Source organism: Impatiens glandulifera, chromosome 2 (assembly GCF_907164915.1).
Source record: "Impatiens glandulifera chromosome 2, dImpGla2.1, whole genome shotgun sequence".
Taxonomy (NCBI): domain Eukaryota; kingdom Viridiplantae; phylum Streptophyta; class Magnoliopsida; order Ericales; family Balsaminaceae; genus Impatiens; species Impatiens glandulifera.
The window spans coordinates 61,149,312-61,176,812 of record NC_061863.1 but is presented as its reverse complement, the minus strand read 5'-3'; the positions used below and the strand labels follow the sequence as shown (position 1 = coordinate 61,176,812).

The 27,501-nt window shown below is 30.6% G+C and overlaps 6 protein-coding genes across 9 annotated transcripts; 4 read left to right on the top strand and 2 right to left on the bottom strand.

Moving 5' to 3' along the window:
- Positions 1-4,752: 4,752 nt before the first annotated feature.
- LOC124925440 (lipid phosphate phosphatase 2-like) lies at positions 4,753-7,092 on the top strand. The gene is made up of 8 exons (XM_047465440.1): positions 4,753-4,863; positions 5,364-5,632; positions 5,713-5,800; positions 5,887-5,996; positions 6,070-6,163; positions 6,243-6,431; positions 6,541-6,600; positions 6,750-7,092. The coding sequence occupies exons 2-8, from the start codon at positions 5,411-5,413 to the stop codon at positions 6,926-6,928; spliced, it is 942 nt and encodes a 313-aa protein (XP_047321396.1). The 5' UTR covers positions 4,753-4,863; positions 5,364-5,410; the 3' UTR covers positions 6,929-7,092.
- Positions 7,093-9,454: 2,362 nt separating this feature from the next.
- Positions 9,455-14,553, top strand: LOC124925435 (amino-acid permease BAT1 homolog). Of its 2 annotated transcripts, none has more exons than XM_047465432.1 (6): positions 9,455-9,602; positions 9,790-10,050; positions 13,064-13,302; positions 13,382-13,563; positions 13,640-14,059; positions 14,145-14,553. In XM_047465432.1, the coding sequence occupies exons 1-6, from the start codon at positions 9,463-9,465 to the stop codon at positions 14,484-14,486; spliced, it is 1,584 nt and encodes a 527-aa protein (XP_047321388.1). In that variant the 5' UTR covers positions 9,455-9,462; the 3' UTR covers positions 14,487-14,553. The 2 variants fall into 2 exon arrangements, with proteins under 2 accessions (XP_047321388.1, XP_047321389.1); XM_047465433.1 differs by lacking the exons at positions 9,455-9,602; positions 9,790-10,050 and adding exons at positions 12,090-12,443; positions 12,538-12,798.
- Positions 14,554-14,960: 407 nt separating this feature from the next.
- LOC124925436 (putative zinc finger protein At1g68190) lies at positions 14,961-17,069 on the top strand. Its single transcript, XM_047465434.1, has 4 exons — positions 14,961-15,883; positions 15,949-16,155; positions 16,440-16,654; positions 16,741-17,069. Exons 1-4 carry the CDS (start codon positions 15,104-15,106, stop codon positions 16,853-16,855), a joined length of 1,317 nt encoding a protein of 438 aa, XP_047321390.1. The 5' UTR covers positions 14,961-15,103; the 3' UTR covers positions 16,856-17,069.
- A 319-nt stretch (positions 17,070-17,388) lies between these two features.
- Positions 17,389-18,014, bottom strand: LOC124927975 (E3 ubiquitin-protein ligase RHA2A-like). The gene has a single exon (XM_047468488.1). It carries the CDS (start codon positions 17,990-17,992, stop codon positions 17,585-17,587), a length of 408 nt encoding a protein of 135 aa, XP_047324444.1. The 5' UTR covers positions 17,993-18,014; the 3' UTR covers positions 17,389-17,584.
- A 2,740-nt stretch (positions 18,015-20,754) lies between these two features.
- On the top strand, positions 20,755-24,530 carry LOC124927805 (CDP-diacylglycerol--serine O-phosphatidyltransferase 1-like). Of its 3 annotated transcripts, XM_047468284.1 has the most exons (13): positions 20,755-21,329; positions 21,447-21,512; positions 21,581-21,640; positions 21,734-21,824; positions 21,921-21,975; positions 22,138-22,217; positions 22,330-22,446; positions 22,551-22,635; positions 23,034-23,125; positions 23,246-23,499; positions 23,571-23,659; positions 23,728-23,855; positions 24,447-24,530. In XM_047468284.1, exons 1-12 carry the CDS (start codon positions 21,142-21,144, stop codon positions 23,853-23,855), a joined length of 1,305 nt encoding a protein of 434 aa, XP_047324240.1. In that variant the 5' UTR covers positions 20,755-21,141; the 3' UTR covers positions 24,447-24,530. The 3 variants fall into 3 exon arrangements, with proteins under 3 accessions (XP_047324240.1, XP_047324241.1, XP_047324239.1); XM_047468285.1 differs by lacking the exon at positions 24,447-24,530 and having other exon boundaries at positions 21,746-21,824; positions 23,728-24,069; XM_047468283.1 differs by lacking the exon at positions 24,447-24,530 and having other exon boundaries at positions 23,728-24,069.
- LOC124927806 (palmitoyl-acyl carrier protein thioesterase, chloroplastic-like) lies at positions 23,922-25,814 on the bottom strand. The gene is made up of 6 exons (XM_047468286.1): positions 25,428-25,814; positions 25,210-25,343; positions 25,013-25,126; positions 24,761-24,929; positions 24,631-24,699; positions 23,922-24,549 (listed from the first exon to the last, which is right to left on the bottom strand). The coding sequence occupies exons 1-6, from the start codon at positions 25,812-25,814 to the stop codon at positions 24,211-24,213; spliced, it is 1,212 nt and encodes a 403-aa protein (XP_047324242.1). The 3' UTR covers positions 23,922-24,210.
- Positions 25,815-27,501: the final 1,687 nt, after the last annotated feature.

Below are 27,501 nucleotides of genomic sequence, written 5' to 3'. Positions count from 1 at the left end.
TTTTTCACACGTTTTTTTTCACGTTTTACACACGTTTTAACACGTTTTTCACGTTTTCACACGTTTTAATAAGTTTAACACGTTTTTCACACATTTTCACACGTTTTAACAAGTTTAACACGTTTTCACACGTTTTTCACGTTTTTCACGGTTTTCACACTTTAACAAGTTTAACACGTTTTTGATACGTTTTTAACATGTTTAATACGTTTTTCGCATGTTTAACATGTTTTTCACGTTTTTCATACATTCAATACGTTTTTGGCATGTCTAACACGTTTTACACAATTTTGACATGTTTTACACAATTTTGACATGTTTAACACGTTTTTTCATGTTTTGGCACATGTAACACGTTTAACACGTTAAACACGTTTTCACACGTTTTTCACATTTAACACGTTTTTCACACGTTTAACATGTTTTTCACGTTTTTGGCACGTTAAACACATTTTTGGCATGTCTAACACGTTTTACACATTTTTGACACGTTTAACATGTTTTTCACGTTTTGGCAAGTTTAACACGTTTTTCACATGTTTTCACACTTTTTCACATGTTTTTCACGTTTTTCACACGTTTTAACACGTTTTCACACATTTATCACGTTTTTCACGTTTTTGGCACATGTAACACGTTTTTGACATTTTAAATACGTTTAACATATTTTTCACACGTTTTGATAGGTTTAAAACATTTTAAACATGTCAAAAATGTTTATACGTGTTAAACTTATCAAAAATGTATTAAACGTACCAAATAAGTGAAAAACGTGTTAAAAATGTGTTAAAAATATGTCAAACGTTTACAAACGTAAAAAATATGTGAAACATGTCAACAACGTGTTAAAGGTGTTTAATGTGTTAAAAACGTTTTAAACGTGTTAAAAACATTTTAAACGTGTTAAAAACATGAAAATGTGTCAAAATGTGTTAAACCTTCCAAACATGTGAAAACTTGTTAAACGTGTCAAAACGTGAAAAACGTGTTAAACGTGTCAAAAATGAGGTAAATATGTCAAAAACGTAAAAAAATGTGTTAAAGGTGTCAAAAACGTGAAAACGTGTTAAACGTGTTAAACGTGTTAAAAACATAAAAAAAACATGTTTAATGGTCAAAAACATGAAAACGTGTTAAACGTGTCAAAATGAGGTAAATGTATCAAGATCGTACAAAAAACGTGTTAAACGTGCCAAAAACGTGTTAAACGTGTCAAAAACGTGTTAAACGTGTCAAAAACGTGTTAAACGTGTCAAAAACGTAAAAATCATGTTAAACGTGTCAAAAACGTGTTAAACGTGTCAAGGACGTGAAAAACGTGTTAAATGTGTCAAAAACGTGTTAAACGTGTCAAACATGTCAAAAATGTGTTAAATGTGTCAAAACGTGTTAAACGTGTTAAACATGTCAAAAATGTGTTAAACGTGCCAAAAACGTGTTAAACGTGAAAATCATGTTAAATGTGTTTATGATGTGAAAAACGTGTTAAATGTGTCAAAAACGTGTTAAACGTGTCAAGGACGTGAAAAACGTGTTAAATGTGTCAAAACGTGTTAAGCGTGTTAAACGTGCCAAAAACGTGTTAAACGTGTCAAAAACGTGTTAAACGTGTTAAAAATGTGAAAATCATGTTAAACGTGTCAAAAACGTGTTAAACGTGTCAATGACGTAAAAAAATGTATTAAATGTATCAAAAACGTGTTAAACGTGCCAAAATATGAAAATATATTAAACATGTAAAAACGTGTTAAACGTGTTTAATGTGTGAAAAACGTGTTAAAAATTTCAAAAATATAAAAAACGTGTTAATTTGAAATTACAATTCCGACCTAAAAAGATTGGAATTGAGAACTATCAAATTAAACTATATTGAATTCCATTGGAATTTTAATTCCAATTTCAATTCTTAATATTAAAGTGTCTAACAAACATAAACATAAGAATCGGAATCGGACCCTCCAATTCCAATGTTAATGCCAACTCCAATGTTATCAAACACACCCTTATATAAATCATCAGAACATAACCGTGTATAGTGTGTTATAACAATAATTCAAGACAAATAAAAGACGGTTCTGTACTCTTAGATCTTCAAGACTGCATTAGATTTTTGAGGTATGAACATTGAAAGTGATGTCTCATTCTTTTTTTTCAATTTGATGTTATCTCAATGTTTCTTTTATTAGGTTAATTAAGTTTGTTTATTTTAAATATTTTTATGATATATATCTCGTAACTTATTATTGTTCTTTTTTTTTCACATTCTTTTTAAATAATTAGATGGGCTAATTAAATGAACTAGCATTTATCTGTCTATTTTCACGAGTAATTATAAAAAATCAAAAAAAAAATACATAAAAAATGTGACTTTATAATTTAATTCAATATTTTTTTTTATTTAATTATTAAAATATATAACACAAAATAAAAAATTTATTAAGTAGACATTCATTTAACTTTTTCTCATTAGTTCACTGATTTTACCTTAATTTTTCGGTCAACCAAAATTATCATTTTTTACATAATAGACATCTCATATTACTAATCTCGTAATCTCATTTTTACACCTAATTATCTCAATAGTACCAATCCTTTATTACCGGTCTTTCATCCCTCGACAAATGAACTATCAATCTCTCTCGACCCACAATTCGAACACTTTAAAAATTAAGCATCATTATATATATATATAGATTAATTAGTTAAAAAATTGAATTTATATTGTTAAAATGTCTCGCGTTCATCAAATTTGGTGTTGAATTTAAAATATAAAGTGTTATTAGCTTAGTTGGTTAAATGGTTGATTGTATTTGTTTTGTTTGGTTGCAAATTCAAACCATACCTGCAGCATTTTTAATTTTATTTTTAACCCTTTTAAGTTTATGGGCGGGTCAACCCACAATTCGATCCAAGTATCAATTTACTATCACATATATTCAAATTAACCACAGTTTTCGACCCGGTAATCCGGACACTTTAAAAATTAAGCATCATTATATATATATATATATTTCACCGTTTCAAACAATCAACTAATTAGACAAACTTACTTTTTTATTTTATTATTTCTTTTTTAAATTGAAATATATTTAGAAAAAAAATGTAATCAAACAAATTTCTATAGCACACTTTAATTATCTTACAACCTTTTATATATTTTATATTTAAAAAGTTCAATAATACTTTTTATATAAAAATATAGTCAAATTAATTTTAATTTTTAAAATTTTATAAAATTTATTTTTCCAAATGCTCAAAGTTTAAGGTTAAGAATGCAACAATTATGATAGCTCGGGGCAGCAATGGAACTTCTAGGGGAAATAAGGGAAATACTATGAATTAGGTAACAGCTAGTTGTGTAGTATTTCATTCTCTTTTCCTTTGAAGTTATTTAAAATTGTTGTATAAATTAAGTCATGTATGGAAATGCTTTAAGCCTAATCTCTGCATTATAAAAACTTATTGAATGCTTAATTAAAATAATCATAAGAGACTTCGATCCATATATATGAAACTTGACATTATAATGCACAAAATACAAACATCAATCTTATATATAGAGGAGTGCGTCGGCTCCTGATAATTGGGCTGTCTATCCAGGAAGTAAAACTTGAAAAAAAATTATTTTTAGTGAAATTAAAACCATAACCAAATAAAATTAGAAATTTTCATCACAATCCAACAAACTACACACTTTTATATTATAATATTTAAATAAATTTATTTAAAAACTTAATTGTTTTTATTACTTCCCTGCCTATGGGCTTTCCGGATTTACCAAGGCCGACCCTGTATATATAATATTGTGAGTATATTTATATATAAAAAAGAGTTAAGTAGAAAATATTTATTAGATTTATTACTCTTTGTTTATTTTTACCGATTATAGCAATAATTTCATATATTGAAATAATATTTTGAATTGCAAAATCTATCCGCTAAATACTTGATGAAGTGTCTTCCATTTCTGAATTTGGATCCAAGTAGATCTCTTTATATTCTCTTATGTGGGATTAGATCTTCTATATGGTGAATGAACAAAATGTTAACCTTAATTTAATGAGATTAATGTAATACATATCTTATGTATATGGACATAAGATTTATTTCTAATTTATTTTTTTAATATTCGATTTATCAATAAAATAATAATTTTTTATTTTTATAAATATATATTATATTTATTATAAATATCTAAATAAGACTTAAAAATTATAAGATAACTTTGAATGAAATTATTTTTTTTATTATAATAACAACTAATAAATAATTCTTAAATAATATACAAAATTTCACAAAAGTTAGTATTTTATTTAATTATTTGAATTGTGTTATTTATTGAATAATTTAGTAAAAGAAGTAGTGATTTACTAATGAGATTATGATTTTTTTAAGATAAAAATCATATATTTCATCCGCGATACCACATCAAACAAAATCTTACAAGAGAATTATTTAAAGTAAGGTGTAATATGTTTGAGAAATCCAGGAGAGATTCTCTGAAATTGACAGTTATTATACATTTATATATATATATATATTAAGAGATTAAATGAAAATGGATGCTTGGTTAAACAAAATTTCTCTTTAATGGAAAAACGTGTAATAGATAGAAACTTCAAGTTTTTTTGAAAATATTGAAAAACATAAACCGATTACCGGAAAAATAGGAAGCAAGCAAGCAAGCAAGCACTATTGCGGACAAAGGGAGCTAAAAGGAGTCGTTTCCTTTAGGTAAGAAAGAGGTTAGCTTTTCTTTCATACATAGTATATGTTTCCACCTGAAACTCGATCATCATCTTCATCTTCCCTAGCTAGTTCCGATTAAGAAACCATCACCCCTGTTGTCTATCTCTTTTGCTTGTAAGTTGTAAGATCTCTCTATCTTCTGTGCTTCTTTTACAATGTATTTGTTCAATCTCAATAGACTATACTAAACCATTCCCAGTTTGAGATGATTAATTAATTAGTTGTTCTTTCTTCATGAATTGCTTCCTAGTTCTCAACTTTCGTTTTCTCTTTATTAATTGTTTGTGGGTATCAATACATTGCCAATGGGATTTGGGAATTTGGATTTTTGATGAATTGGGTAATTACTAGCTAGCACTCGTGATGTTTGTTCAACAACACAATGCAGATATTCTTCAAGCTCATCCCTTTAACTTAATTATAAGCTACATTGGTTTGAACTGACTGAGGAACTTAATTAGTCCTACCTAATCCCATTAAAGGATCATTCAACATTCAATATCATACCCATCTTACTGAAATTACTCTACTGTTTATACTCTCTTATAAGACTGTAAACTTGATTGGTCTTTTGCTTGCTGATTGTCTCATATTACTTTTGTTAATTGAACCAGGTGTGTAAGTCACTCCCATGTCAATTTGTAACAATATCTAAACAAAGATGCCAGAGATTCATGAACAGCTCGATTCCCACACCATAAGATCCCATGGAGCTCATGTAGCAAGAGTGCACATGCATGACTGGCTAATCCTGTTACTTCTTGTTCTCGTAGACGTCGTTTTGAATGTTATACAACCATTTTATCGTTTTGTTGGAGAGGATATGATGACAGATCTTAAATATCCTCTAAAGAAAAACACTGTTCCAATTTGGGGTGTTCCAGTATGTTTTAATTTCCATTAAATAATGTGATTCTCAATTCTTTTCTGGATGCAGCTAATTTCTTGCCTTTTGTTAACTAGGTTGTTGCAGTGCTGCTTCCTTTGATGGTCATCCTGGCCTACTATTTCATCAGAAAGAATGTCTATGATCTCCACCATGCAATATTGGGTTACAACACTAATTATATTTATATTCTAATCATCATCAGCAGTAGACTTCTGTTCTTTGTCTTTGATGGTATTTTTGTATTGCAGGACTTCTGTTCTCCGTAATCTTAGCTGCAGTATTAACTGATGCAATCAAAGATGCTGTTGGAAGGCCTCGCCCGGATTTCTTCTGGCGTTGTTTTCCTGATGGAATAGGGGTCGGTTAGTTTTTTGAATCCTCGAGTTTTTTCTTCTTTGTTACAAATCAATAAAAAGAAAATATTTGTCAAGGTGTTTGATCCTGTCACAAAGGATGTTATGTGTACTGGATTGAAAAGTGAGATCAAAGAAGGACATAAAAGCTTCCCAAGTGGCCATACCTCTTGTAAGTAGTAAGCAATGGTGTTCTTATTGTATATATTGTAGACAGTTTTGGTTGAATGATGTAACATAAATAAATGTAGGGTCTTTTGCTGGGTTGGGGTTCCTTTCTTTGTACTTATCTGGAAAAATCCAAGCTTTCGATCAAAGGGGTCATATTGCAAAGCTATGCTTAGTTTTCCTGCCTTTACTTGTTGCTGCTCTGGTTGCTGTTTCTCGAGTCGATGATTATTGGCATCATTGGCAAGATGTATTGGTTGGCGGTCTATTGGGTGTGTTGTGAACGATGGATTGATTGATTGATGAACTCATTTCATTTTTTTTAATGATGTTCTTGTTGTCATTGTCTAATGTAGTTTGTTTGGTTACTTAATTCTGCAGGATTAACGGTTGCATTATTTTGTTATTTGCAATTTTTCCCACCTCCATATAACAAAGAAGGTATGATCTTAATTCTTGTGTGAAAAAATACCTGAAAAAAGATTGGACTGAAATGTATCTGTAAAATTGTATTATTGAATTTGGTTAAGTTATTATATAGCAGATTAAAAGCAAATAACTGCTATTTGAGTTAGCTTCTCTTGTTTCAGGTTGGATCCCGTATGCGAAGATGGTAGGGGAGTCGATAAACGGGAAGGCACATTATTCTTATTCATCGAACTCAAATGGATTTATAGTGAGGCCTGAATCGTCGTCATTAGAGATCGATACGAGCTCCACGAGTCCTATATTGGATGGAATGGAACTTGGGGAAAGGCGTTTGGTTTGAACCTTAAGTTATTGAATCATTGGTCTACAAGATTTGTTACAATAAATTTGGTTAAATGATAATGTTCATGTTTTAATCTTTGATTTTTTGTGAGCATGTACAAGAATGTCAATCAAACTATTCATGCCGTGGTTATTGGACAAAAAAAATCTTTAATTGTTAATAGAAATTATAAAATGTGAAATTATGACAAAGTGTTACCACTAAAGATAAGTTGACCATACATAAATAGATAAATAAAATAGTGGGTGATGGGTTGAAATCAGTCTCCATTATTAGGATGTAGCTTTTATTTTATTTTAACAAAGAATGCGCTGGCATGACCCAAATATATTATATCCATTTTAACTTAGTTTTTGATTCACTTAATAAGAAGGTTAATTTGCTTATACTTTGAAAATGAGGAAGGCTATAATTGAATATTGATGCCATCTTTAGTGTTGTAAGTTTGTATTATTTTCAAATGTTTTTTTATCTAAATAATTTTGTTTGGCAAAGATTTACAAAAAAAAATACTTAAAAAATGTATTAATGTAAATTAAAATGAATTTAATAATGTGAATGATGATAAAATAGATAAACAAGAAATAATTTAATTAAATAAATAAATTGAACTGAATAAAAAAATTACCACTTTATTATTATTAAGTTATAACATGAGAGATTGGTTACAAACTCTAATAGACCAAGCTTCTCCAATAGACAGTCTAGCTTAAGGTTTTCTAATTTAGTGATGAGTTTCCTTTTATGTTTGGTTGATGATTTTTATTAATTTATGATAATTTATAAATAATGATAATAATAATAATAAGTATCTGTTTGATTCAATTCTTTTAACAGGATTATACAAATTGTAACGCTATTATAAATTAATTTGTGTGTAGCTTGTTATATATATATATATATATATATATATATATATATATATATATATATATAATTATTTATTAAAAAAATATAAAAGGAAATTTAAAAGGAAAGACTTAATTTTAATTTTGACATTCGTAAATAATATGTATTGATTAATTTTTTAAATATATATAATAAAAAAAAACATTTTGTATAACTTATTTTCATACTCATTAATTTACTATTATATTTAATTCATTTTTTGTGTAACATAAAAATCCAAAGTCTGCTAATCTAAACAATCTAAAATTATATATATATATATATATATATATATATATTATAAAATGTTATATATATTAAGACTATATGATAAAATGCGACAAAAACAAAAAATAAAAAGTAAGATAAATTAACCGTACATAACAAAAACAAAAAATGGTGGGAGAAGGGTTGGAATCAACTTCTATTATTAGACATGTGACTTCTGATTCACTATAATAGTTTTTCTTACCATAATAATGGTAAATTTGTTGCTATTTTGAAAATGAGGAAGGCTACGATTGATACCATTTTAATGCATTTTTTTTTTATAATTGTTTGATACAAAATTTAAAATATTGAGTTTTTTTTATATATATTTTTTAAAATTTTGATTAATAAATTTAATAATGTGATTGATGATAAAACAGATAAAAATTAATAATTTATATAAATAAATTGAACTGAATAAAAAATATAAAAAATCACCATTTTATTATTATTACTGTAATTATTATTACTGTAAGTTATAACATGAAAGCTTAGGTTACAAACTCCAATAGACCAAGCTTTTGAGGTTTTCTATTTTAGTGATGAGTTTCCTTTTATGTTTAGTTGATGATTCTTATTAATTTATGCTAATTTATAATAATAATAATAGTGTATCTGTTTTATTCAATTCTATTAACATGATTATACAATTTGTAACACTATTATGAAATAACGAAAACGTTACAACTTTAAAGAAAAACATTTTATTTAGAAAGTCGTCATCAATTATTTAAAAAGGGTTGTGTTTTTAATCGAATAATACAAGGATAGTGGATGCAATGAACATTATTAACCGACCATGCCAGTTTAATGTTCACTTGCTAAAGATATTATACGTTTGATTAATGTTATTTTATTAGTAGAGAAACTAGTTGCCTTAAAATAATTGATACAAATGTGTTGCACAATATTCTGAGTTCACTATAATATATATTAAGTCAAAATTGTATAAACCACACAGTCCTGTTAAATAAATATTGTGTTAGTTCTTTAATTTAAAAATAAATAAATTTGTATGTTATTAATATATTATTTATTGCAAATCAAAGATATACCTATCCTCTTTTCTAGTTTAGTAGTAAATATCTCTAGTCTTGAGATCCTGAGTTCCAGCCTGTTAAGTGTCAAGTGTGTCTGATTAAATAGTTAAATATATTTTCGAGTTAATCACATTTTAAAGAAAAAATCAGTCTTCTAAAAAAAATAATAAATAAAATAAAAAATCAAAGAAATGCTCATAAAGCATTATTAATAGTAAAAAAATAAAATAAAAAAAAACATAATAATCATAAAGCAACATAATTATAATATATATATATATATATATATATGTGAAACGTCTAAACCAATCAATTGAGAGTTGAGAAAAAGGAATGGAGTTGGAGAATAGAGAAGCCGATGGGCACTATCTCCGTCTTCCCGCCGATGCTTGCGAAATCAATTCCGATAGGGCCGCAGATGATTCTAGGTTAAATCAGCTTGGCTACAAGCAGGAACTCCGTCGTAGTCTATCGTAAGTTCTACGATCTATCTCTATTATATATCTCTCGCCTGCGCGACCTGCATCTGCATCTGCATCTGATCTAGAAGCTGCTTCTTCTTCTTCTTCTTCAGTTTCGTTTATCCATGGATGGAATTGATCTGCATTTTTTAGGTAGTAATGAGTGAATAATAATCAGATGTGTGTTGTATATATGTAGGGCGATTTCGAACTTCTCGGTGACATTTTCAATAATATCGGTGCTGACTGGAATAACGACGATGTACGGCACCGGACTTACATTTGGCGGGCCTGTGACAATGATATGGGGATGGCCAATCGTAGGTTTGTTCACTATGATAGTTGGTTTATCAATGGCGGAAATATGTTCCGCCTATCCAACCGCTGCTGGTCTCTATTTCTGGAGCGCCAAGCTCTGTGGTAATCGATGGGGTCCAATTGCTTCTTGGTTCACTGGCTGGTAACTTTTCTTCTTCCTTCCTTTCTCAAAATGCCGCTGTTTATGCAATTTTGCATAACTAATCACTTATAATTAAACACATTTTGGTTAACAAATTTTATAAACTCAACTTATTTGTGAGAATAAACTGAATCATTTTTAAATATAGGTTCATTGCACGGATTCGACAATAATATAAAGTAGAAACTGATGTTATCATGACTAATTGCAAATATATATATATATATAAATCGATTTGATTTGATTTGATTTCTTCCTATTTTTTTATATTTATTTTTATTCAAAAGACAAAACTTTTGTTCAAAAAAATAATATATTGTTTATATTTTTATTTTTCATTAAAGAACCTACTATAGTAGTTTATATATAATATTTTTAATGGATTAATTAATTAATATATATTATTAATTATAATATTAATTTTATCATCCATCTCTTGCTTAGTATATTATATCCCTCTTAGGCTCTTAGTGGATTGAGGTCTTCTGCTACCAGATACTCAGATTTGTTCCCCCTCACATAGAAGGCATAAATGTACTCTTTCGCAACCCTTAAAACCTACTTTTATATGAGGAGAGTTATGGAAAAAAAATTGAAAATTGGGGAGTAATTGAGGGAAAATGTATCATTAGGTTATTGGTTAAAAAAAAATATATATAAGTATAGAGAGTAGAAAGATAAATTTTATTATTTTTTGCTCTATTTTTATTCCAAATTTATTTCATAAATCATTTCTCTTTTATATATTTTTTTATTTTAATATAAAAAATTTAGGATTCATTGTACCTCCCATACTCATGGCCAGCAAAAAAAAACTAGTTTATGGCTAAAATAAATTAGTTTAATGTATTTTTTTTTAAATGTTTGAATTATTTACCAAATTACCCATGATATATAAAATTTTAAAATATTATAAAAATAAATGAAATAATATAGTTTTTATACAAATATTTATATTCTTAAATTTACTTGATAACAACTTTATTAAAATAAATTTTAACATTAAAAAATAGTTAGGTGAGTGATTGGAAAAACTTGTTGTCATAATATTCCTTACATGTGGGATCCGTTATCTACGGAATTATCCCAAGAAATATGGTACATTATATAATTAAACTCAGAATATTATTTAAATAAATATTGATTTACTTAAAAAGTGTTAGTAGGGATTATTTTGAGGATTTATTTATTTTGTTAAAAATATATAAAAGTATTATAAATATTTTAAAATTTAAAAGATATTTTAATATTTTAATTAATAAATTGATTAATCTAATATAAAGTAATTAACTAATTATAAAAGGGTATATGAAATAATGATTGAATTAAAAAAAAATAACAATTCAAATAGCCTCCATAATATGTTTGGAATAATAAGTCTTATTTCTTTATGTTTTATTTATTTTCTTATGTGTGGCTTAGGGAAAGTACACTTATATTAATGAAGATACATTAAAAATAAAACTTATATTAAATTATTCATACATTATATATATATATATATATATATATGAAATGATAATATATTAAATTAATATAATTAATTATTTAAATTTAATTATTAAGACTATTCAATAAGAATAAAATAATATATACTAATAAAAAAATTAAAAGTTTATATAATTGTGACGTCTAGTATACAAAATTTCTACTTTTAGAAAGCCAACTAACAAATTTGAAAAGTTGCACAATCTTTTTGTTTTTTTTATAGTCACAAATTCCAAAAAAAAATATTAATTAATTAAAATCAGTTTATAGTTATTTAAATAATTCTAAATAATTAAACATTATTTTACTTTTTTTTTTTTTTTTTTTTCTCACATCACATATTATAATCATTATTTTTTTTCTCTCTAAATAAAAAAATAATAAACAAATCAGAACTGTTTACCAAGCTCTTTATCTATTTTTTTTTCACTTAAATTTAATTAATAATTTTATTTTGTAAAATTTAAACAAATAAATAATTTGATTTCTAAAATCATTTTGAAATAAATGGCCTGTTGGAAAAGAGTATAGTAGAGAATGACAAGAGTCTGAAGTCTGAACGCTGCCCTAAGTAAGCTTTGGACAGCCGACGAAGACGACGACTCGCAGTTTATACGTGGGCGGAGAAGTAGAACACGTTTGCGGTGAGGAGTCAAAGAATCTATATTATAATAAAAAGGAATCGAAAGAGATTCGTTCCACATTTTATTTATACAAAGAGAATCAACTGTAAAGTCAACTACTCAACTCTCTGCGGAGTATTTGGAGATGGGCTGGGATCGGGGAGAAGATGAAACCATGACGCTCCCATCTCATATTCAGAATCAGAACAACGGCTCTCTCGATTCCGGCCATGCCCGTCTAAACGAGCTCGGTTACAAGCAAGAACTCAAGCGAGATCTCTCGTAAACACATCGTCCTTCATTTCCATTCCTTTCCTTTCTCATGATTTATCAATCAAATCAATACCCACTTTTCTAATCTGCCTTTTTTCTTCAGGGTTTTGTCTAATTTCGCATTTTCATTCTCAATCATATCTGTATTGACTGGTATAACCACTTTGTACAATACGGGTCTTAATTATGGAGGCCCGGTTGTTTTGGTTTATGGCTGGCTTATTGCCGGTACCTTCACCATGTTTGTTGGATTATCCATGGCTGAAATCTGTTCTTCCTACCCAACTTCTGGTGGGCTCTATTACTGGAGTGCCAAACTTGCTGGCCACTATTGGGCACCTTTCGCCTCGTGGATCACTGGCTGGTACTATTAGTCTATTAAACTTCACTTCTTACTGATTACTGTTTACTGATTGATCTTGTACATTAGTTCCTTTATTTCGATTGATTATCCTTAAATGTCTGATTCCCAGTTTAAATAGTTGCTTTCCTTTTTCTGAAATTCTTCTGTTTACTATATTCGGTTTCAATCAATTCTGTGCTAAAGGAATTTATCTAAAACATTACACGGGATATCATGTGTGAAATCAAATCTGATTAGTAATGCTCAGTTTTCTTCATATTCACAGGTTCAATATTGTTGGTCAATGGGCTGTGACTACCAGTGTAGATTTCTCACTTGCACAGCTGATTCAAGTCATTATCCTCTTGAGTACAGGAGGAAGAAATGGAGGCGGTTATGTGGGTTCAAAATATGTTGTTATTGGCATCCATGGTGTAATTTTGCTTCTTCATGCCATAATAAACAGTCTTCCAATCACTCTGTTATCCATGTTCGGACAGCTCGCGGCTGCATGGAATCTCCTCGGTAATGAACAAACACTGCCAGTCTGCGATCCATACGTGCCTAATTTGTTTGTTTTCTTACATGAGAGTTGTTATTTTAGGTGTATTCGTTCTTATGATTCTCGTCCCAGCTGTTGCGAAAGAGAAGGCAAGTGCGAAATTTGTTTTCACTCACTTTAATGCTGACAATGGCGATGGGATCACTAGCAAACCCTACATATTTCTTCTTGGACTTCTGATGAGCCAGTATACTCTAACTGGTTATGATGCCTCTGCTCATATGGTAAGCTAAAAAATGACTTGTTTTATATATATCTTGCTGATGTTTTGACAATTACAAACCTCTTGCTGTGCTTCAGTCTGAGGAAACGAAAAATGCAGATGAGAATGGACCAAAAGGGATTATTACTTCCATCGGAGTATCTATCATTGTTGGATGGGGTTACCTACTCGGTATCACGTTTGCAGTTACCGACATCCCTTACTTGTTGAGCTCGGAAAACGATGCCGGCGGTTATGCAATTGCCGAGGTATTTTATCTTAGTTTTAAAGACAGATACGGTACTGGTGTGGGAGGCATCATTTGCTTGGGGATAGTTGCAGTTGCTATATTCTTTTGCGGTATGAGCTCTATGACAAGCAACTCGAGGATGGCTTACGCTTTCTCAAGAGACGGAGCCATGCCTTTGTCACCTGTTTGGCATAAGGTGAACGGCCAAGAGGTTCCTATAAATGCAGTATGGCTCTCTGCTTTAATCGCATTTTGCATGGCCTTGACGGTAAGTATATATGTAACAAAGTATTATGATTATTATTATTATCCCATTCTCTAGATAAGTAAAAGGTTACATTTTGGTTTGGCAGTCCCTTGGAAGCTTGGTGGCATTCCAAGCAATGGTATCAATAGCGACAATCGGACTCTACATCGCATACGCAATGCCAATTTTCTTTCGGGTAACTCTAGCTCGAAAGTCTTTTGTTCCGGGGCCTTTCAACTTGGGAAGATACGGTGTCTTTATCGGATGGGTAGCGGTTGTTTGGGTGGCGACAATTTCGATTCTTTTCTCTTTGCCAGTGGCGTACCCAATTACAGAGGAGACGTTAAACTATACTCCGGTTGCAGTTGGAGGTTTACTTATAATAGTAGTTTCATATTGGATCATTAGTGCCCGCCACTGGTTTAAAGGGCCCATAACAAATATATAGAATCATGTATTTGTTCATTCTATTCTATCTAAGATTGTTTAATAAAACTTACATTAACTTCAGTTTATTGATTTATGTGTTACCATATTATTTATTTAAATAAAAGAAATAAAGAAAGATTCTATTGATATGTTAATAGTGGGTGGAAATCTAATTCCAGAATGAGGACAAGAAAAAAGGGTAAGGGTATAATGAATATGGAGGTTGTTAGAGAGGCGTGTCAAAATACTATTGGAGGAGGCAACCAAACTTTTTGGATGAAATGGAACTACTTCACAGGGAGGAACATGGATAACGTTTGTGGGTCCTACACGTGGGCACGTGATCCGCTGACGCAAAAAGAAGATCACACGTCGGTCATTCCCCACCCCCAAAGAAGAAGAGAGTAAAGGTATATGTTTGCTCATCGAAGAAGAAGAAGAAGTAAGAATACACTACTGTGGATCAGATTCATATAATAAACAACAGAGATCATCAAATCCTTGGCGAAATCTCGTAAGTCATCTTACATGCATATACTATACAATCATGAAATTGACTATTTATTTAAACTAGTAATCATGATGTTCAGGATTTGGCTAATAATTAAACAAGTATATAGATAGATACATACATAGATGGAGAGAGTATGCGATTTCTGCAAGGCATTGAGACCGGTTGTGTACTGCAAGGCGGATGCAGCTTATCTATGTCTTTCATGCGATGCCAAAGTTCATTCGGCTAATGCACTTTCAGGGAGACATCCACGGGCTCTTGTCTGTGAGTTTTGTGGTTCTGGATTGGTTAATATTCGTTGTCCAAATCACTGTTTGCTTCTCTGCCACAGCTGTGATCATAGTATGCACAAGGATTTGTCGTCTCATCATCAGAAACATGTGATTAGTTGTTGTTACTTGGGTTGTCCTTCTGCTAAGGATTTGGCTAAGCTATGGGGTTTCAATTTGGATGAATTTGGTTTAGATTCTCTTCAAGATAAGTTCATTTCAACATCTTGTCTCTCTGGGAACAATGTGCAATCAAGGACTTTTTTTGGAGAAGCTTCATCTGATCGTAATAAGTTAAAGAAAAACAATATCATTCAGCAGATTCTGGATTTGGAGAAGCTTCAGCTGAGTGATGATGGGTGCCAAAATTCATCAGTTATACGTGGAAAGGACTTATCTTTCGGGAACTATGACGCGTCTTGGGAACTGGAGAACAACAATATTGATAGTAAACATTCACATGAAACGTCATCCTCCTTTGATCTTGATCAACAACCGGACAGTTCTCAACAGGAGTTGAATCCAGATCCTTTTCTTCTTTCATCTTTTCCTCAATTAGACCAGTTGACATCAAATTCTGGCAACCCGGATTCTTCATTTTGGCAATGCAAAAGTCCAACTCAGAAATTCCAGGTTCAATCCAAAACATTTTCACAAAATATTTTAACATGCCTCATCATTATTCATTCTTGTTGCAGCTTTGGTCTCAAAATATGCAAGATCTAGGAATATGTGAAGAAGTAGGATGCATAGATGATCTTAATATGCCTGATGTTGATTTAACATTCCGAAACTTTGAGGAACTCTTTGGAGGAGGAGGAGGAAGCCATGATTTAACCGACGATTCATTGGTTGATAACAAGGATATCACACGCTCTGCAACCGCTAAAGATCATGAAACAATGGTTTGCGAGTCTATTTTTTACAGCCCTTCCTTCAAAAGTGCTTATTTGAATTAAGTTGATTTGATTGGATAGGAATCTAACCCTCAATTTAAATCCTAACAAGATAACTTTTTTCACACAAAAAACACAACTTTAACATACTATCAAATCAACTTAGATGTTAATCTTTAAAATTATAATATTTTCAATTGGTTTATTCAACATTACTTAATTGATTTTATGACTTTTTGTTCTTATATATGAGTTGACATGGTGAAACCTGTTTCATTTTAATATTGTCAAAGGGGCATTCTCGTGCGATCAGGCCAACATCTCATGGGAAGATGTCATTTTCGATTTCAAGGTTCTGTACCACTAAAAGTAATGCTACTGCTGATTGCTCTGATAGCTCCTTGTCATCACCTGCCATTGCTGCTGCTGTTCAAGGGATGCACCAAACTGAAACCAAAGACATTGATCATGTGTTAATGAAGAACAAACAGAAGAAAATAGATCGCAGGTCAGTTTTGATCCTACGGAAATTGCCTTTTCGAATCTTTATCTTGATAACAATTGGACATTGGATTTGACCCTCAAACTTTTCAGGTACAACGACCCCCATGAAGCTGGGGCAGCAGTTATGCGTAAAGTCAAAAGGAGGTTTGTAAAAGGAGAAGAATTCAACGGTGAAGGTGTTGAAGTAACAACACAAAGTTATTGAAGGCTTCATTATCGTCTCTTCTTCTTCCTTATTCCACTGCCAAAAGCATTCTGGATGCGAATTTGAATTTAACCAAATCTGTTGAATCTGTATAGCATCTGCCTCGAGTTGTGCTGGAGCCAAGCCATATGGTAAGTGGTGTTGTATTTAAAAGCTTCATAAGGCATTGTAACCATTTATGCTTTGTACAAAATACAAACTTTCTCGATTCTCATCCCTGTGCTGTTTCCATAATTGGATCCAAAACACATATTTGTTGCATTGCTCCCAATAATAAAATACATTTTAAGGTGATTCTCGTTGATGATGTATTTACACGTCGTTCTTTCTCCTAAATTTACGTCATTCTTTCTACCAAATTCATTTTTTTTACTATAAATTACTTTTAAGATGTTTTTTTATCCTTATCCCGATTATTTTCTGAATTGGTCGAACTATACGTTTAACCTTGCAACGAAATTTCTTCTGAAAGATTGTTTAATAATCAATTTTTAATTTTCTTTTAAGGGTTCATTTAAAAAAAAATAAAAATAAAAAGTTAAGAAAGAGTTATATATGTTCCCTATACTCCAAAAACAAAGGAGTGTGAGTCATATATTTATATAATAAACTGGATCAACAGCTAAATAAATAAAAAAAAAAAAAAAAAGAAAAAGAAAAAAGAAAAGAAAAAGAGTTGGTAGCTGTTGACGAGAAAGACGACCGCATGTAAAAAAACACGGCGAAATCTCATTCCACGCGCCCCCCTTGTGTGTTAACCGCCGACCGACAAAGCGGACAGCTGAACTTAAAACTTTCCAGCCACCCATCCAAGCACCGCTTGTGGAACACGTGCCGGCAGGCTAACGTGCGCACCACTTCCCCTCTTCTTATACTCGACAAGCAGAAAACGCAATCCCCACCCTGACCCGGTTCACCACCGTATCGCCGCGAATAGATCCGGTTCACTTGAAGCTGCTCGGCCAGTTCAGTCAAACCCTCCTCTTCCGGTTCAAAGCAGTTGGCCGACAGTCCCATCGAGTCAAACATCTTCAATGCCAGCGACCGAAGATAACCAACGAAACTCGCGATTATCGCCACCGCCAAGATCGGTATCGATTCCGTAGAACAATCGCTCAGTTGGCTTTGTAATCCCATTTTTTTTTTCTTTTGTTTGTTGTACTACACAAAATGAAAATGCTGCCCAGGTTTATAACGGCAATAATTAATTAATTAATTAAAATATGTTTAAGTTGGATAATAATATTTTCTAGATTTGTGGGATCTGTTTGGAAGCGTGGTGATTTTTAATTGGGTAATGTTTATTTGTTTTTTATCTTGGGACAATGGAATTAAAATATTAAAAAAATAGAAACTACAAGAAGGGTCTGGAGGAAAGCAATTTGTATTGTTGGCACCCTCAACAACAGCCACGTGTCTACTTGTGACCATCAAGTTTCGAATTGTTTAATGGATTTATTTTATTATTATAATAAATATATTACCCGGAAAATAGGGAATCATGGTTTGGTTTGGGCTACTTGTTTCTTCAAAAGGCCAAAAGTCAAATTAATAATTATTCAACATAGATATAGGAAGTTTAATGCACATGCAATATAAAGCTACATAATTATATATCAAATTTATTTTTGTTACATAAATTCTAAAATCGAAAACCAAGAAAGGTAACAGTTTGGTTAGCTTGAGATGGAATATAAAAGTATAAACCAAATTTTCATAAATAAGTTACATTCGAAAAGGGTCATTTTCATGTTATGTACATGGTGCAAAAACAAGTATTAAAATGGGTTCAACTCATCCTAGTCCTACTAAGACTCTTTTAATTAATCAACAAAAATAGACAGGTACTGAATTTTCCACAGGGTTTGTTTGGATAGAGATTTTTGTAAATAAATTTTGGATTATTTAAAAAAAATTGTTAATTAGGGGTGATTTTGAGAAGTATATTTTGTATTATAAAAAACTTAAAATGAATTAATATATAATAATAAAATTATTTTAATTTTAATTATTGAATTAATTGATATATCTACAAATGAAAGAAAAAAAAATGTCATCCTAAGATAACAACGCCTAACTGTACTTGTAAGTTAGGTTTAATTGCTTTTCAACTAGTCCCACTTGAATGGTAGAATGGGAGATAGAAAATAACCATAACTTATTTATCAAAAATCCTATATTTGAAAAGGACTAATATCAACATTTTATCTTTGGGAGACTTCTACTTTGATTAGGAACATTTAAAGAAAAAACAATTTTGATGATCTCAGACTCTCAATTAATTAGTTTACTTGGACTTTTCCTTTGATTAGAAACTTTAAAGGAAAAACAATTTTGATGAGCTCGGTCCAAACTTAGTTTAGTTGGATTTGTTTATTGTTTGATTATTTGGGATAAAATTAAGTTTTTACCTCAAAATTCAAAAATTATATCAATAATTTAATTAATATTTTTATTCATTTAAATATTAAAATTTCTCTTTAATTTTATCTTTTTTCTAAATTATCATTCTCTCATCTAAATCATATCCTTTAGAATCAAAGGATAAATTAGTTTTTAAATTTTAAAAACTAACTTTTCCTATTTTTTATCAAACAAAAGTTTTCTTCTGAAAACTAAACTGAGATAAAACTCAAAAAATTATTTCCTCAAACAAACCCTTAAATTTTATATATTTATTTCTTAAATTTTTTTTGGAGGTTTAATAAAAAAATGAATTATTTAAAATTTAATAAATAAAATAATAATATTTTAATTGATAATCTAAATTAGGAATTAAATGATATTGATGTGATACCAAAAGTGTTTGTCTCAAACAAAACTTTAAAAACCAGAAAAAGATCAACTAGCTTAAGAAATCTTGTACTTATAGTAACAAAATATTGTGCTATGAAAAAAAAAATCAACACATTTTGGCCCAATTTGAAAAGCAGAATTGGATTTGAGTTTGGTGAAAAAATTAATTTAAAAAATTTTATTTTTCAATATTTTATTTAAATATCAATTTAATTTAAATAAAATATAATTTAATTATGTATATATTAATAAATTTAATAACTTTTTTTTCTTCTATTGAAGTTTGATCTAATAAATAGTAAATTATGATCAAAATTTGATCATAATTAATATATAGAGAGATGGGAAAGTTCTCAATATTTGTTAGTTTGGTTATCCTGTAATTTTTTTTTATTAAATTGTTAAAATATTTCAAATCTAAAATACTTTTTTTTATTCAATAAGTTCATACCATAATAATAAAAACAATTCATTAAGATAATTAAAATGCCAAAAATAGTTGTCTAAAAATTTAAAAATTACAAATTCAGTTTACTAAAAATATTTTAAATTAAAGTATAGTTATAACTCTAAGATGATAATAAATTTAATAATGTGGATGTAATGCTAAGAACCCTTTTTTTTCTTTATGAAACTATATTATTACATTCTAATTCTTTCTCTATACCACCAAAAAAATAATAATTCAAGAATCATGTTTCTAATTAACGGGTTACTAAATCCGAATCAATTTTCTGAAATATTCTGCCTTTAATGGTGTCGGAATTCTTTCAATCACCTCACTCACCTATGTTCTATGTTCTGTTGAAGGGATATAAAATAAAAAAAAAATACTCATATCCATAGAGTTTTGATTAGAAAATATAAATAAATTGAAAAACAATAAACATCCTTTGACCATCGTACTATTTTCCTATCTCTGTCTCCATTCCTCCTTCTTCATGTGTTATTCTCTCTCTCTCACACACACACACACACATCAGATTAACGCCATTTCTCTGCTGCTTTTGCAGATACTTTAAACGGCCACCACAATTCAGGCAGAGGGAGTCATAAAAATTTAGTATTTTTGAATAATCTAATTAAACAAGCAGTTTACCAAGTGATTGATGTATAAGAATTAGAAAACCAACCATAGATTGAGCTGAGAGTCCTCATCACCATCTTCTCCAAATCTTTCATTCACTCATCCTTCAGCCAGCCACGGACGGAAGAAGAACAGACTAACCCTCTCTTTCGTGCCACCGTTTACTACTCTTTCCGCCCGACCACCATCTTCTTCGCCTGACATTTTATTAAACTTTGGTTGCTTGCTTCTTTCAATGCTTGTCTATTGGTAAAGAGAATCCAAGCTGCCTTCTTTTGTCTTTTTGTTGTCATTCTTGCATGTAGCGATTTAGGGCGTTAAAACTTTCTCCGCCTTTTCATTTCTACAATTGCATGATGCTAACGAATTCAATCCTTGTAATTAAAGTCGCTATCTTTCTTATATGATGATCAAAGCTTCTTTCAGAAGAATGGAATCTGATAGGAAAAAGAAACAGTGTGTTTGGGAAAATGGTTATGGTAGTAGATCATTGAGTGTGGAAGATGATGATGATGAATTTGATCCATGGACAGCGTGGGCTTACAAACCACGCACAGTAACATTGTTGCTAATTGGTGCATGTTTTCTTGTGTTAAGTATCTCTTCTTCTTCTTCCTGCATCCCTTTTCCATTAACCAGAGTCTCTTCTATATCCTGTCCTGAGTAGTAATAATAATAATAATAATAATTTTTCTACTTCTTTACCAGTTGGGCAAGTGGAGTTCTTAATCCAGGGAACAGTTCATCCTTAGATGTTGTTACTTCTGTGAAAAGGTCTTTCTCTCTTAATAGCTAATTGGTGCATGTTGAACTCTCCATATGTGATTTTTGTTTATTCACAGGGGAATTTGGGCGATGATTGCAGTCTATCTTGCTTACTCGTTGCTACAAGCCCCATCGACGTATGTTACAACACATTAACTGTTCTCGTTTTCAATTTCTGTCTTTTTTCGATTCACTTCAATAATGGGGACATGTCTCTAATGGCCTTGAAGAGTTCTTATTAGACCACATCCAGCAATTTGGCGACTAGTTCATGGCATGGCTGTTATTTACCTGGTGGCTCTCACATTCTTGCTGTTTCAGGTCTTTTTTTTTCAGTAAAGTTGCATTTTTTTTATATACCCCTTCTGAATCCAAGCTTGGTTACTGGAATTTATATTCTGACTCTTATTTTCTCAGAATCTTGATGATGCTCGCGAGTTTATGAAATTTCTCCATCCTAAGCTTGGTATTGGTAATTTACCTGTTATTGTAAAAACTTCTGTTTGATTTACAATGACACTGAAACATAAATCCATTGCAACAAATATTTTGTAAGAATTCTTCAATATTTGTCATCTTCAATATCTGTATAATGTTGATTATGTTTCTACTGTTTTCCTTTTTTTTGGTACAGAACTTCCTGAAAGATCATACGGTGTTGATTGCAGAATATACTTGCCTGAAAATTCCACAAACAGGTTTAAGAATGCTTATGTATGATTTCTTCTTCCACTATTATTCTGTTGGAGAAATTGTATATAGCCCGTTTCCTTCCTTTTCTTATATTTCTTCCGATTTCTGTCATTGATGGCTCTTATAACAATAGGATACTCTATTTGATGAATTTGTTCTGGCTCATATTCTTGGTTGGTGGGGTAAAGCAATAATGATTCGTAATCAGCCCCTTCTTTGGGTTCTTTCAATTGGGTTTGAGATGATGGAGGTTAGTGTGACACAAGCCTGTTCTTTTCTTTGCAATGATTTGGTGTTTCAAATGCTGACTGACCTGACCTGACCTGAACCGTATGCTTAAAACAACATTTTCAGTTCACCTTCCGTCACATGTTGCCAAACTTCAATGAGTGCTGGTGGGATAGCATTATCCTCGATATTTTTGTGTGCAACTGGTTTGGTGAGGATTCTTATGCCTTTCATGGATTTCATATGCATGATCATGCTTTAAGTTCCATAAAAAGAAAGTGGTTTCAAATAGGCATATTGTATAGCTTATGCATGTCTTAGGTCTTGTTTAATGTGAATTATTTGTATTAAGTCCAAATAAACCAACATTTCATCATCAATTTCTTTTTCATTCAAATCATTAACTAAAATACCCTTACTTTATTCTTTATATAATATTTAATAATAAGGGTATTATTTAAAAAGTTCTTTAAAACAAAGTCAGATCAAGCAGCCCATTAAAAATTTCATTAGAGGGTTATGGTTTCTGGAACTAATGTATTAATCTAGGTCCCATCTTCTTATGGCTGACTTGGTAATATGTTATCTTGTCTAATGTAATTTATTCAGGTATCTGGGCTGGAATGCGTACTGTCCGACACTTTGATGGAAGGACATATGAGTGGGTTGGTATAAGCAGGCAGCCAAACATTATGGGGAAAGTATGGATTTTCTAATACTGCTTATCTTTCAATTTTGGAAATTAGATTTCTAGGTTGGTATGTTAACATTTAAACCTTTAAATTAATTTGTGAGAGCTAAAATGATTGTTTCTGCTTCAGGTAAAACGAACTCTAGGCCAATTTACACCAGCAATGTGGGATAAAGATGAGTGGCAACCCCTACTCGGTCCTTGGCGTTTCCTCCAAGTTTTGTGTCTATGCATTGTGTTCTTGACTGTGGAGCTCAATACATTCTTCCTTAAGTTTTGCCTTTGGATTCCTCCCCAAAATCCACTCATAGTGTATAGATTGATCTTATGGTGGTTGATCGCTATACCAACTATCCGCGAGTACAATTCATATTTGCAGAACCGGTAAGCTACCTGAAATCAACTTATTCTTTATGCATTTGAACTTGAACTCTTATTTCATGATTGATATCTAGAAAACCAGTGAAGAAAGTCGGTGCCTTTTGTTGGCTCTCTCTTGCCATCTGCATTGTTGAACTCTTGATTTGTATCAAGTTTGGTCATGGTGAGTTAGTCAGTTTTATTTCTTTTAACTCTTCACAGTTATCTGACAACTTCTGTGGTTCTCTCCAGGGCTCTTTCCTAAACCAATGCCTGAATGGTTAGTTATTTTCTGGTCGTCAATTTGGGTAGCTCTTGTGGCATTTTTGTCAATATGGAGGTGGCAGCTGCATCAAGCTCTGAGGAGAAAGAGACAATAGGTTCCCTGTTTTTAGTTCTTATAATTCTCATCCCAATGTAAATTGATTTTGATTTTCTCCTTCTGAAGTTGTAAATGCTAATTTATTAGGTCAATAGATTACAAAGTTTTCAAGGTATATGTATTTCTCTTCTATTTATTATTTTTTTTGGTTTACAAACTTTATAGTTTTATAACATTACTTTCTAGTAAATGGCTTCCATGCATGGATCTTCCTGTTGCAATTTAGTTTTTTTTCCGCCTCTGTTTCATGCAATCCTTATTTTGCTTTCAATTTTCTTGATCGTTGGACGGGTAAACCAAATCGCTCACCTCCTTATGCTTGTTGAATGATGTTGTGAAGTGGTTTTCTACATTTAAAATGGAATGGGGGAGCTCTTTCTTCTCCAGGAAGTTCTTCCTCTAAGTATTTCTTCATTTTTAGTTGCTCCTTCAACTTGGAGTAGATGTGTGTACTTTAGTGGTTTCTTTTCCTCCATATAAAGAGAGATTGGAAGAATTCCATCAGTAGTGATACCTGCTGCTGGTGATCCCACTGAAAATCCATTTTTTTGAATACCATTTATATTGTGATGCATTTCTTCTTCTTCAGGTTGACAGAGGGATTGTACTACATCTGAACTGCCACATTCTCTTCTGTACTCCAGTACGATGCTCGAGAGTTGATTATCCTCCATGAACTCATCAGGTAACGTCTGATAAATAATTTCCAAATAAAGTTTAGTTGAAGATGAGGAAGTTATTTGTAAAATATGGTGGCTTTTTTTAAAATTTACCTCAAGCATCCATCTTAAATACTTCACATTGTTCACATGGTGGTTCATGTCCAGGTCACTTCTTTTAGTCTGGAATCATTAATTTGTTAGAATTATTAGTTAGGATTTTGAATTGGTTGGTTGTTTTTACCTTTAGATCAGAATTGATGTATTTAGCTTTCTCATCCAACTTGTATATTTTCTCGTTTGCATCATCTTCAATTGCTTGCTTTTCAACAAACCATGGTGAAATCTCAGACCTAACTTCATCTGGCATCTTTGAAAGACGCCTTGTTTTTTGGTTCATCATAACCCAGGTGCTGCATTGTGTTTTCCTTTTCAGCATTTCGTAAAAAAAAATAGAGAACTTATAAAAATTTAGGAGAATTTCCGAGATTAGTACCTGGTTGCACGAGCGAAAACTAGGCCAGATGTATGACTTTTTAGAAGCCAATCTCTTCTCATCCCATTTTTACCTGATGCTCCAACCCAAGTATCAATTTCCATTACTTCCCCCCTAACGAATGCGAACAGCGATTCAAACACAATTTACTTTAATTGCAAAATTGATTCATCAAATTGTAGAATTTTGTTTGTTACCAAATGGGATAATGATCCACTTCAAGCTGCATTCTTGATACAACCCATATGAGATTGTTCCTCATCATTCCATGTGTAGCACCAAATCCATCGCCAAGTAATCCCGACATCCACACATGATTCAACGCAGTTTCCTGCACGCACTCGCGATCACTTTATTATTAATTCAAAGATATTTAAAAAAAAAAATTGGGCAGCCTGGCATGTCCTCTTATTACCTGAAGAAGATTAAGTATGCTTTCAATAGTTGCTGTTTTGTCAGGTCCAACTTCGTAAGAACGGATTACAACAGTCTGTCTGTAACCAACGCCACCCTCTGTGATAAGCCCTTGGCGATATGGATCAACTGATTGCTTCTTTTTCGGTATGTTCTGACGAATCTGCTCTTCAGAGAAGTAGCCATGAACTGCTGCCTCTGCTGCTGCTGCTGGTACTGGTTCAATCTGTTGGGTGGCTACTTCTAGCTTCTTGGACATGGTTGAATGATGGCCATTCACTTTTATGATGGGAATATTTTGTTTGTTAGAATCCCTGTCTCTGCCCAAACAACTCATTGGCATTGTTTTTCGGATGTTGCAATGTGGATAGAATAGAGAAGAAACCATCTCTTTGTTTCTTCTTCTTCTTGTGATGAGAGTGAGACCCTTGTTCTGTCTAATTAAAAGTCTGAAATAATGGTTTGGGCATTGGGTTGCCTTTTATGGGAATCATTGGACGGAGAGATCAATGGAAAGAAATTGGATTTTGGATGACAAAAAGAAAGCATAATTTTTGGATTATTAGAATGGGCAGTATTAGTGTTTTAGAAGTTTCTGTGCTGCTAATTGATATCCTAGGAGTGAACGATGAATCAAGAAAAGGTTAGTTTAATGAATCTGAACTGTGAAGACCAAACACAATTTAGAGAAGAGAAAAACACTCAAATGCTTATTCTCGGTTAAGGATTTAAATAGCCAAAGTATGTTAATCTTAAATTTGCATTAAAAGTTTGTTATGCTTTTTGAACTTTAATAAATGAATTAAATTAGTTTTGTTGTCAATTTTTTTTTTTGGTAAACTCCATTAATGAATTATGTGATTTTTATAAAGTTAGTATGATCCCTATGTTATCAAGTTATTAAGGAGATTTCCTATGAAACTGATAAAAAAAATCAAGAAGTTATGAAAATGGAATTTATAACTAATTTAGAAAGCAAATTGTTTTTCACACCCCCTCCTATATTCTATCCCGCCCCACTCTTTAATTAATTCAAAAATTACTTATTTATCTCTTTTTATTTTTTAAATATTTATCTTTTTTATCTTATTTATTTTACTTATTTTATTTAATTATTAAATTTTTTATTATTAAATATAGTTAATTATTTATTTTTTAATATTTTTAATATTTTATTTATTTAATTAAAAATACAAAATATTATTTATTTTATATTATAATGGTTTAAAATATATAAAATATTAAAGTGTATCTTGATTTTAAATATTTTATTATATTAATTATATATATATATATATATTAAAATATTTATAAAAATAATAGTTTAATGATTCAATTTTTTTTTATAAATAAAATTATTTATTAAATAATAATTAATAATTAGTCTAATCATTATTATTTTAATTAATAATATTATATTTTATTAAATTAGTACACATTTCAATATTTAATATATTTTAAATAATTATAATATAAAAATAATAATATTTTGTATTTTTAATTAAATAAATAAAGTTAAAAAAACATATTAAAAATTAATTAATTAATTATATTTAATAAAAAAAACTTAATAATAAAATAAAATAAATAAAATAAAAAAGATAAATATATAAAAATGATAGGGATAAATAAGTAATTTTGGAATTAATTGAAGAGTGGGAGTATGAGGTGGGAATATGGGAGGGGATGGGAAAAACACCTCCCATTTAGAAATACTAGTTTTGTAACACAACTATAGTCTCTTTTAAGTAAAATAATTAAAAAAAAAAACATAAATTCTCATTTCTTTTAAATTGAATAGGTCTTGCAATGTGCTCTCTAAGCTTTCCATACCGCAATATGATCTAACAAGTTAAATTATATTTTGATTTATGTATTTTAGAATTTGTCTCTAATCCTAAAATTTTGTATAAAGAAAATATACGATGATGAAAGAAATTAACAATAATTTTGTAAAGAAAAACAAAAGAACCTAGGCCTAGTTTTGTGGTGATTGTCTTGATGTTGTCTTAGGATTTGTCCATTAGCTAAATTGCTTCGGTGGAATTCTTCATGTATGGTTCTAACTAGGAAAT

Coding starts and splice junctions, on each gene's coding strand:
- LOC124925440 (XM_047465440.1), top strand. CDS start 5,411: ATGCCAGAGATTCATGAACAGCTCGATTCCCACACCATAAGATCCCAT. Junction 5,801..5,886: donor TCTCCACCATGCAATATTGG/GTTACAACACTA, acceptor TTTGTATTGCAG/GACTTCTGTTCTCCGTAATC. Junction 6,432..6,540: donor ATTGGTTGGCGGTCTATTGG/GTGTGTTGTGAA, acceptor TTAATTCTGCAG/GATTAACGGTTGCATTATTT.
- LOC124925435 (XM_047465432.1), top strand. CDS start 9,463: ATGGAGTTGGAGAATAGAGAAGCCGATGGGCACTATCTCCGTCTTCCC. Junction 9,603..9,789: donor GAACTCCGTCGTAGTCTATC/GTAAGTTCTACG, acceptor GTATATATGTAG/GGCGATTTCGAACTTCTCGG. Junction 14,060..14,144: donor CATTTTGCATGGCCTTGACG/GTAAGTATATAT, acceptor TTGGTTTGGCAG/TCCCTTGGAAGCTTGGTGGC.
- LOC124925436 (XM_047465434.1), top strand. CDS start 15,104: ATGGAGAGAGTATGCGATTTCTGCAAGGCATTGAGACCGGTTGTGTAC. Junction 15,884..15,948: donor GTCCAACTCAGAAATTCCAG/GTTCAATCCAAA, acceptor TTCTTGTTGCAG/CTTTGGTCTCAAAATATGCA. Junction 16,156..16,439: donor CTAAAGATCATGAAACAATG/GTTTGCGAGTCT, acceptor ATATTGTCAAAG/GGGCATTCTCGTGCGATCAG.
- LOC124927975 (XM_047468488.1), bottom strand. CDS start 17,992: ATGGGATTACAAAGCCAACTGAGCGATTGTTCTACGGAATCGATACCG.
- LOC124927805 (XM_047468284.1), top strand. CDS start 21,142: ATGATGATCAAAGCTTCTTTCAGAAGAATGGAATCTGATAGGAAAAAG. Junction 21,825..21,920: donor TCACATTCTTGCTGTTTCAG/GTCTTTTTTTTT, acceptor TTATTTTCTCAG/AATCTTGATGATGCTCGCGA. Junction 23,660..23,727: donor TTGTATCAAGTTTGGTCATG/GTGAGTTAGTCA, acceptor GGTTCTCTCCAG/GGCTCTTTCCTAAACCAATG.
- LOC124927806 (XM_047468286.1), bottom strand. CDS start 25,814: ATGGTTTCTTCTCTATTCTATCCACATTGCAACATCCGAAAAACAATG. Junction 25,127..25,209: donor GTGGATCATTATCCCATTTG/GTAACAAACAAA, acceptor CGCATTCGTTAG/GGGGGAAGTAATGGAAATTG. Junction 24,930..25,012: donor GTTTTCGCTCGTGCAACCAG/GTACTAATCTCG, acceptor AACACAATGCAG/CACCTGGGTTATGATGAACC.